We start from the raw sequence: 10,561 nt of genomic DNA, 5'->3' as shown, positions 1-10,561 counted from the left end.
GGAGGCAGATGATGACGTGGAGAGATGGAGTGGCTGGGAACTCTAGACCCAGAGAAGGAGAGGGGCTGTGTGCTGAGGAGCAGGGGGCAGGCTTATGAGGTGTACCACTTGGTTGGTTGACCATGCATGGAAGGGATTATAACTAAGGCAATGAAACGATATACGATAGGATGAATGTAAAGCTAATGTTCTCCCATGTAAACTATCACACAATTCACAAAACATTAAAAAAAAAAAAAAAGTTTCATCATCTACAGATGCTTTCGACTTGGGGATGTACTTCTAAAAAAATCAGTCACTGAGAACTCTCTGACGCTCCTCTCCACAGGCTGCCCTTAATGAGGCTTCTTCTTTTCTCCTTCAGATAGCTCAGTGCAGGCCTGCTGTGGCCCCATCAACCATTCACACCTGAGTAGGAATTAGCTGGCAACCTACGCCTGAGGTGCCGGCAGAGAGACGCAGACAGTTGCAGTGGAGGCCCCGGACCTCAGTCACAAGCTTTATTTTAGTGTGGCACGGACTTGCCACACTTCAACAATTCCACTTTGGGGAGGGGAAGAATGTGGGGAGGGTTTGGGGGTGGGACTGGGACCGTGGCTGAGCTGGTACCCAGGCAGCCACACAGGACAGATGCTCACAGGAAGCCGTGCCTGTGACCCCCGTCGGCCTGTGAGCTCATCCCGGGTGACTCCAGCCCTGGTGGTACCATGTGTGTGGGTCGTGCCTGTGACCCCTGTCGGCCTGTGAGCTCACCCCGGGTGACTCCAGCCCTGGTGGTACCATGTGTGTGGGTCTCACTGTTAGACTAATCGCTGCCTCCTACCTGCCTGTGTGGGAGACAACAGTATCTGGCTCTGGATTAGGCTGCTAAAGCTTCGCTTCTCTAGTGTTGTTAGAAAACCACATGCGAATGCTACCCAAAGCCAGTGGGGTGGGGGGCCCAGGATGGGCTGTGTTTGGGCAAGAGCGTGGGCATCACCCACTCTACCTGGAGTGCTCACTGAGGCACCTGGGCTGGTACTAGGGTGGGTTTGCACACCTGGCCTGGTACGTTATGGAAGGCGGTGGGCCCTGACCTGAGGGAGGGTGAAGCTGAGGCACAAGGCGGTTGCCTGCCCGCAGGCTGGGCAGCCCCCCAGCTAGGGTTGCTGTGTGACGCTGGCTTTTCCCATTATGCAGAGACTTGAGGGGAAGAAGGGAGAGAGCAGCTAGATTTCTCTTTCCCCCACACGCCCCTTGGGGGCTTTTCTAGAAACAGGAGACAGGGTGGAGGTGGAGAGGCGGTGTGTGTAATGCACGTGTCCCTGGATGCTCATCCACGTGTGCCTGGGGGTGCAGCATCCATACCACAGCCCCGTTCGACTTGGCTCAGAGCTGGAACCCAGTGTGTGCATCTGTGTGGCCTGAACGTGCAAGGGTGTGAATGTCCAGAGCATCTGGTCAACCTGGGAGACCCCATACTCCTGACCAGTCAGTACATGCTCTGGAGTCCCTGTGGCTGCTCTCACCTAGTTCCTAGCCAGAGCTGGCCACGGTCAGGGATGGGGAGGAGGAGAGGGCCTATCAGACCTTCCTAATACTGCGGCCTGGCCTTGGGCAAACGCCTCAGCTAGCAGCTGGCAGGGAATGTAAGTCTGTGCCTATGTCCCATGGGGAGAGGAGAGGTCCTGCCAACCTGTACCATGAACCTGGGGCCCTACTGGGCAGGTGGCTAAGGGAAATTAGTACCACTGTTTGAAGGGGGCTCACTCAGTAAGTGGGGATGAGAAGCCCTGGGGGCCCCTTATCCTGAAAATGGCTTTGGAAAAGGGGTCCACTAGTTCCTGTAGACTGGACTCACCTCCTGGGCCCCTGCCCCCTTCTGGGACCAGTGGCAGCTCTAGGGCCCCAGGGAACCTAGGGGGCAGAGGGAGGTGAGGGAGAGCAGGTAAGGACTCAGGGAACCACACAGGTCCCCGGGACTATTTGTCCAGGGATAGGGAGATGGGGAGGGCGAGGAAAGGGCCTGGCTGGCTGGCCTCTGCATCCCAAACTCTGGGAACTGCCGGGCATCCAGGTGTCCAGGTTGAGGTTGAGGGCCCGAGCCGGGGCTGTGCCGTTCTCTGTGGAAGGCTGTACATGAGGAAGTCTCCTGGTCCGGCAGGGGGTTTAGAAGGGGGGATTGTCCACAGCGGTGAGTACAGTGAGTACGTGATCCTTACAAACACTGTTCTTGTCTCCAAAGTGACAATCCTGGCCCCTGGCTGGAGGGGGCACCACCAGGGCAGGCCCTCAGTCTCTGGTGTGGACTGGGCCGCTTGACAGGGTCCCTCAGGGTCAGTGCTTTTCCTAGGAGAGAGCAAGGGCTAGGTACAGAAAACGGCATATGCAAATGTCCTGAGGCAGAAAGACTTCCTAGTAGGCAGGAGGGTTGTTGTTAAGTGTCTTCAATCGGTTGTAACTCATAGTGACCCTTCATAGGGTTTCCAAGGAGCAGTTGGTGAGTTTGGACCACAGACTTTGGGTAGGAGCTATTTATGGGAAGTTGAGGGGAAAAGGAAAGGAGAGAAGAGTTTTTTACAAGGAGCTCTGAGAAGGCCTGTGTGGAGGCTAGGTGGGAGGAAATGAAAAAAAGAAGGTGATGGGGTAGACTGTCTGCTTCCACCCATAGACAGGAGTCCTGGTGTGGCATTGTGGAACAAAACACTGGACTGCAAGGATGGTCTGAACCGCAAGGTTGATGGTTCAAACTCACCAGCCACCCCTTGGAAACCCTATAGAGTATTACTGTGAGTTGGAACCGACTTGATGGCATTTATCAACAACAATCCATAGACAAACAGTAGGTACATGGTTAGGGCTGGGGGGCTTGCATGCGTGTGTGTGTGTGTGTGTGTGTGTGTGTGTAAGACTAGCTGAAGGGCCTGAGGTTTCAGGAGAGGTATAAGTCCAGAAATGACTAAAGACGGTTGCACACCTGCAAACATACTAAAGACTACTTTACACTTTAAATGGGTGACTCGTAAGGTAGGTGTTTAAAAAACACAGACAATTTGAAGCCTCAGTTTTCTTGTCTGTGAAATGGGCTGGTCCCATGTGCCATACAAGGTAAAAATCTTAACTCCCAGGATGCTTTGGCACAAGTGGCTGCTGTGCTAATGGCCACCTGCCCTCCTCTCAGCTCCACACCTCAACCTGCTCTGAATTCCCCTGCTCTACTGGCCATCTGGGGCGACCCCATGTGTGTCTCAGGAGAACTGTGATCCAGAGTGGCCACTGGCTGATTTTCTCAGAAGCCAATCACCAGGTGCCTATGGGTAGACTCAAACTACCAATCTTTTGGTTAGCAGCCAAATGTTTACCTGTTGGTACCACCTTTACTGGCAACTATGTTGTTGTTGTTAGGTGCCGTGGAGTCCGTTCCGACTCATAGCGACCCTGTATAGGGTTTCCGAGGCTGTAAATATTTACGGGAGCAGAAAGCCTCATCTTCCTCCCGTGGAGCCGCTGGTAGTTTCGAACTGCTGACCTTGAGGTTCACAGCCCGATTCATAATCACTATGGTACCAGAGCTCCTTTCTGGCAGCTAAAGAAGAAGTTTTTTATCAACTAAAAACGAATTGGAATATTGAGAGTAGATTAGCAGTAAATCTTCTATCACTGTTGTATTTACTGAGGTTTGAGAACCGACCTGCAAGTTACATGAAATCACGTCCTCTTCCCTCAGGAAATACAGACTGAAGTATGTAGGGCCAGGATACATGCAGTTAATGGTTCAGAAAAAAAGAAATACGTGTGTATTATTATATGCACACATACAGACAGAGCATAAAGCAAGCAATGAGGGCAAAATGCTAACAATATTAAGGAGGGCATGGTGATTCTATAAGTAAGCACTGGACCATAAATCACAAGGTTGGTGGTTCGAGCCTACCAACCGCTCTGTGGGAAAAAGATGAGAGACTCCCACAATGATTTATAATCTTGGAAACCCTATGTTGTTGTTGTTGTTGTTAAGTACCTTTGAGTCGGTTCTGGCCCATAGTGACCTTGTATAGGGTTTCCAAGGAGTGGCTGGTGAGCTTGAACCACCAACCCTGAGGATCAAACTGAGTTTGCAGGCCAGTGCATTAACCCACAGCGCCATAGCGGGACTCCTGGAAATCCCATATAGGGTATCTATCTCTGAGTCGGAAACAGCTCAACAACACTTAACAAGAAGAAGGTTTATGACATTATCTTTATCCTTAAAACTGTTCTCTAAGTTTGAAATGAATCCCAAAGAGAAGTATGTATTATACGCACAGAGACATGCATAGCTCAGGAAAGATGTTATGTCGCTATTTGGTCCTTTGAGTCCATTCTGATTCATAGTGACCCTGCACACAACAGAACACAACACTGCGCGGTCCTGTGCCATCCTCACAACTGCTGTTGTGTTTGACCCTATTGCTGCTGCCACTGTGTCAACCCATCACATTGGGGGTCTTCCTCTTTTTCAATATTATCCCTTAAAATGCTAATCTTAGTCATCTCTGGGTGAGAGAGCTATTGGTGAAAATTTTCTTTCTAAACATTTTTGGATCCTTTTCTCTGAAACTTTCCAAATACTTTGTGCTACTTTGTAATAAAAAGTTTATTAGAGGAGGAACTGAACCAAACTTGACAGTCCTTGGTGACAGCATCCTCCGAGACGTAAACCTTTTGCCCTTTTTGTATGAGAGAGCTTCAGAAAAATTTGTGGAAACATTCTATTATCTTTTTTTTTTTTTTAAGTTTTTATTGTGAATTGAGTGATAATTTATATCATTATCTTTTAATTCCATTTTTTCCAGGGATTCTGAAGCCCCCTCCTATCATTGGTACTTTCAGGGATGTTCCCTCCAGAGAGGTCTGCCTATATGGGAGGGCACCCTTACCTCCTGTTTGTGGGTCTTTTCTTGCTGGTGAATGCCATTCGCAGACCCGGAACTACTGAGGACCTGTAAGAGTCACGGGAAAGGTTAAGTGAGGGTTACCAGGCGGCAGTCGGCTTGCCCACCAGACTGTGAGGTCTTCCTGGTGGGACCCTCTCAAGGCTCCAAACCCTGTTAAAGACTTTGCAGACTGGGGCTCCCCAGAGACCAAGGTCCTCACTCTGTCCAGGAGCCTCAGGACAAAGACATGCAGGATCCCCTTGGCCTGCCAACTCTCAAAGGGCAGGACCACGTCCCTCCTTTCTGACAGGGCTCCTGGGACAGGGCCGCCTCCTCTCAGCTGGGCTCCCTCGGTCAGCCCAATGCTGGCCCTGGCTCACCTGGGACTTGTCGGGGCAGTTCCGCAGGGCCTCCATGAGCTTCTCCACCTGCTGGGCCTGGTCCAGGGCATCACGCAGTGTGTCCTCTGTGCTGATGAGTTGATGCTGCAGCCGCAGGAGCTCAGGCGCCGTGGAAGGGTCAATGAGGGAATAGCGCCTCTGCTCTGACTGCGATTTCTCTTTAACCTGGAAGAAGCAGGAGGGTGGGGAGAGAAAGCGAGAGGAGAGCCCCCACTGAATGTCTGCCCCCACCTCCCGTCTGTCAGCCATTCCAGTCTCCAAGTCCCAGGATCTAGAACCTCCTCAACTTCCTTCACGAGGTTTGAAGTGAGTTCCCTGCTCTTGACCCCAACCCAAAGCCTCAGATGAGACCCCTAGCCTCCATCCTATCTTACCTTCTCTTCCCACCCCCAGAGTGACACTCATTCACTTTGTTAGCAGCTGACTGCCTAACCAAGACTTCCCAGGGCTCCTCCAACGCTCATGAACCTCGGCTTCCAAGCTCTCCACAGATGCCTCCATGAAAGCAAACCGACAACCTGGCCTCACACTACCTCCTTGGGCCTTTACTTCTCTGGTGTCCCAGCCCCTCCTCCATCCCAGCCTTCCTCCCTCAGGTAGCCACCCACCAGGCCCTGTCCATGTCCTGCAGTCAGGAATCACACCCACCTCTCCTGCACCTGAGGGGAGAACTCTACCACTGAGCCCCAGAGCCCTCACTGATGTGACGTACTGTTGAGTCGGTTCCAACTCACAGTGACCCTGTATAGAGTTTCCAAGGAGCGACTGGCGGGTTTGAACCGCTGACCTTCTAGGAGACTTTAAGTCTTCACTGCGACTTGGCTGCCCCTGGGTGACTCCAGGAAGCCAACCAGCGCCCCCCACCTCCAGATCTGACAGCAGGGCAGTCTCCACCCACCATGGTCCCCCATCCCCAGGCCCCTGCCCTACGCACCAGCCCAGTCAGCTTCTCACGCAGGCCCCGGATGTCATCCTTGAGTTTCTGCTCCTTGATCCGCCACTCGGCCTTGTGCACCTCTCGGCTCAGGTCCCTCTCGGGTCCTGGGGAGTGGCGGTTGGCTTCCAGCAGCAACACCCGCAGTTCATTCAGGCTCCTGGCGGGGTGGGGGTGGGAAGAGGGGAAGTGGGGACAGAGCAGCCTCAGTCAGCCCGGCCCCTTCATCTCCCACGATCAGAAATTCGCCTGTGTCCTGAGGATCAGCACTGGACTGCGAATCACAAGGTCGGCAGTTCAAATCCACCAGCTGCTCCTGGGAAGCCCTCTACAGGGTGGCTACCAATCAACCACAACAAAGAGGCCAGTCATGTTTCAGGGACACTGATATTAAGACAGTACCAGGAGAGGCCACAGTGGGAAGACGACGAAATGATGCAATCATGGCCCAAGAGAGGCCAGGACTGGGTGGTGGTATAGCCAAGAGGGCGCAGCCTTTCCTAGGTTTTTTGTTGTTTTTTTTAAAAAGAATATACAATATTTATTGAATTAAAAAACAAAAACAAAAAAAACAGACATATCCAAGCATCTTGTGAGAAGACATCCAAATGCTTCATGTGGCAAGACATTTTAAGCACCTGATGTCAGACGAGTTTTATTTCCTATATCAACTCTTATTCAGCAAGAGTCAACGTGTTACCAATGATATGAGGCTGCATCTGGGCTCTGCAGAAGAGTGCGGTGATCAATTAGCAATGTCTGTCACTGGCATAGCAAGAGAAGTAAAGCACACTCCCAAGCCTTTTGTTCTTTGCATCTACTAGGTTGTTATTGTTAAGTGTCATTAAGCCAACTCATAGCGACCCTACACAGAGTTTCCAAGGAGCAGCTGTTAGGGTTGAACCATCAACCTTGCAGTTAGCAGTCCAGTGCTTATCCTATAGCACCATAACAGGACCCACATCAATCATTTTTAAGATTTGTGATGGGATCCCCGAGACACAAAGTTTGAGAGCACTGATCTATCCACTTTGCTGGGAGAACTGTGTTAAGAAGGATTCTGAGGTGGAGGAGAATCCGGTGGCCACAGGTGGTATCAGCTACCTCTCCACCCAACTCCTCCTGTCCCCGGGGAAGCATTAGCTCAGGTCGAGTGGAGGACCCTGGCTGGGTGATGGGCCGGTGGTTCCGTCAACGTTGACTCACCGCTCTTTTCGGAGCAGTTCCTGACTGATGTGCACTAGCTGGCCCGAGGCATCATGAGTCTTCCGGGACACGGCCTCCAGCTCGGCTTCCAGGCGCCGTTTCTCCTTCAGGACGCTGTCCATCTTCTTCTCTCCGGACTTACACTTGCTCTCCAGTGCTGCGGTAAGCAATAGAGGAGGAGGGAGGGTATGGGAGTCGGCTCCACCCCGGGGGGCTAAAGTCTTCCCAGTGGTTTTGCAAATTGCTCTTGTCCTTCAGAGGCAGGCAACAAGGGGCCCAAGAGAACAGCTACAAAAAGCAGACCCAAACCCCCAAAGCCCGACAGCCCAGCCCCAGAAGGGTCACAGGTGTGGGCAGGGCTGCTGACATCAATTCCGACTCACAGCATCCTTCTGAGACAGAGAGAGCTGCTCCATGGGGCTTCCCAGACTGTAAACCTTCACCAGGGAGTCCTGATAGCAGAGTGGGTTACGCACTGGGCTGTTAACTACAAGGTTGGTGGTTCCAACCCACCAACCACTCTGAGGAAGAATGATGAAGGAACCCTATGGAGCAGTTCTCTTCTGTCACTGTGAGTTGGGACTGACATGATGGCCGTGTATTGGCTTTCTGATTACATCTTCACAGAAGCTGACAATCTCATCTTTCTGTGGAGTAGCTGGTAGTTTGAACTGCCAACCTTGCGGTTAGCAGCCCCATGCTTAACCCACTGTATTATCAGGGCCGCTGTGACTTGACAAAGTCGGGTTAAATCTTCTCCTTGGCCTCGGAGGATCCTAATGTGGTCTGACCTTTATTAGGGCCAATTACACCATAGGAATGGGCTGAGGGGGGTGGGTGGGTACCACTTTCCAGAATGGAGGCAGACAGGCTGTTGTTACAGTGGCCGCTCAGAGCTATATACTGTTACAACAATTCCGGCCGTGATGGAACTTGAGGGCACAGAGTTGACTCTGGGAAAGGGTTGGGCAGGGGCCCCAGGTTGTATCAGGATAGTTTGTGGCCCTTCTCGCTCACTCAGCCCAGGGTGCGTGTCAGCTGGCCCCAGCGCCATGCCACATCACACTCCCCCAGCACGTTCCCCCTGGGAGCCCCTGCCTCTCCCCTGTGGGAGGAAGACTTACCACTTACTTGGGTCCTGAGCATTTCAAGCTGGGATGTCAAGGCGGTCACTTCTTTGTCCCTCTTGTTGAGCTTGTCCTGCAGGCCTGAGGGGAGAGAAGGAGACAAAGGACTAGCCATGCAGGCCTGCGGGCTCACTGTGGCCTTCCCCTGGGAACCATAAAATGGGCCACACTGGACTCCGAGGGTCCATTTTTGTACACCAGCGCTTTCCCTAGAGGGTTGGCAGGTCTTGGGTGACATGACCTCGTGTGAAAAGTGGGGGTACCAGTCAGAGTACCCAGGTCATCTGGACATGGGTATGCAACAGAGTGTAACCTCGCAATAGAAGCATGCGAATTCTCCATAATTCAGTTAATTTATAAATGTAACACCAACCAGCGTGCCAGCAAGAATCTGACTATTTTTGTGGAACCAGAAAAGCTGATTTTAAAATCATGTGGAAACACAAAGCAGCAAAAATAGCCAAGTGAGATGAAACCAAGTGTACGATTTGTTGAATGTAAAATGGATGATCTTCTTTGTAAACCTTCACTCAATAAAAAGTTAAAAAAAAAAAAAAGCCAAGGGCCTTCCAGGTTGGTGGCAGATGTCAATGAAGGTGGGAGGGTCGCCACCGACCACCCTACTGCCATTGAGTCAATTACAGCTCACATGACCCTAAACAGGGTTTCTGAGATTAACTCTTTAGGGGAGCAGACAGCCTCATCTTCTCCTGTGTGGTGACTGGTGGGCTTGAACCACTGACCTTGTGGTTAGCAGCCCAATGCCTAACCCGCAACGCCACTAGCAGCATGTCCCATTTAGGAGCATGAAAGCTCCATGTTGGAAGCCCCCGGAGACCTTGCTCTATGTGTCTCTTCGGTGGTATCCTTTTTGTTGAAATAAAATGATAATCTTCCATTACTGGAGAAGAAATGTTGGCCTTATTAAATATTGGACATAATCAATGCAGTACCAAATTTCTGGGTGGGATCCAGGGGAGGATATCAGGAAAACAATGGAATTTTGGTTTTAATCCAGTGCAATGACTCAATGTGACATGTGTCTTCAACACCTACACTCTTTCAGTGCCGAGGGCACCGAAAATGCTGGAAACCACCAAAAGCATCTCAGTATTTTGTTGTTAGAAAGAAGACCTTGAGACCGCTAGGGGCCTGGGGTCTTAGCCTATGCAGACATGACTTTTTCAATTAAAAAAAAAAAAAAGAAAGGAAGATGATTCATAAACAATAAAAATCTTAATTACAAAGAAAATATCAAGAGGACTTTTTTAAAAAGGACCAGAGCTACTGTTAAGTCAACTCTGATGCTTAGCGACCCTGCGTTGTCTTTCTTGTTGCCAAGTGCCGTCGAGTTGGTTCCAACTCAGAGTGACCCTGTATAGGGTTTCCACCGACCCTGTCCAATACTTAGCCTACAGTGCCACACTGGGACTTCACACTCTAAATCTCAGAAACTCCAGGATTCTAGGATTCTGCCTACAGTGCTTTTTTGTTCAGAGTCTGAACCTGTGACAGTAAGAATGAAACCCGAGTCTCCCAGTTGGAAGGTGAGAATCTAACCAGTGAGCCATTGCCGCCCCCACTCAGCTTGATGGAGGGGAGCAAGGTGTGTGTGCAACAGCAATAAGATACTAAGTACATGAAGAAGACTCTACTGCCATATTTAAGAATGTACTGATATGGTACTGTCTATAAAATGGTAAAAAGTAAGGTGAGGACCACTATGGTACCATTTCTGCTATGTGCTCAGACTTTGGACATGTGATCAGGAAGGATCAGTCCCTGGAGAAGGACATCTTGCTTTGTAAGTACAGACCAGTGAAAAAAGGAAGACCCCCAACGAAACGGAATGACACAGTGGCTATTACAATGGGTTCACACATAACAATTGTGAGGATGATGCAGGTCTGGGCAGGGCTACATCCGGTCATTCACAAGGTCACAATGAGGAAAAACTGACTTCAAGGTCCCGAATAACTCATATGCCCATACAGCATC

At 50.8% G+C, this 10,561-nt stretch overlaps 1 protein-coding gene across 1 annotated transcript in view; it reads right to left on the bottom strand.

Annotated features, from left to right (window-relative positions):
- Positions 1-10,561, bottom strand: part of CLIP2 (CAP-GLY domain containing linker protein 2) — a 63,602-nt gene that overhangs the window by 5,925 nt on the left and 47,116 nt on the right. Inside the window, 8 exon segments of the mRNA XM_006878361.1 lie at positions 1,040-1,076; positions 1,841-1,896; positions 1,950-2,131; positions 4,899-4,961; positions 5,276-5,461; positions 6,231-6,390; positions 7,437-7,593; positions 8,561-8,644. Coding sequence (XP_006878423.1) covers positions 1,040-1,076; positions 1,841-1,896; positions 1,950-2,131; positions 4,899-4,961; positions 5,276-5,461; positions 6,231-6,390; positions 7,437-7,593; positions 8,561-8,644 — 925 coding nt within the window.

This window comes from Chrysochloris asiatica, unplaced genomic scaffold, assembly GCF_000296735.1.
Source record: "Chrysochloris asiatica unplaced genomic scaffold, ChrAsi1.0 scaffold00034, whole genome shotgun sequence".
Classification (NCBI taxonomy): Eukaryota; Metazoa; Chordata; class Mammalia; order Afrosoricida; family Chrysochloridae; genus Chrysochloris; species Chrysochloris asiatica.
This window is presented reverse-complemented; position numbering and strand designations above follow the sequence as displayed.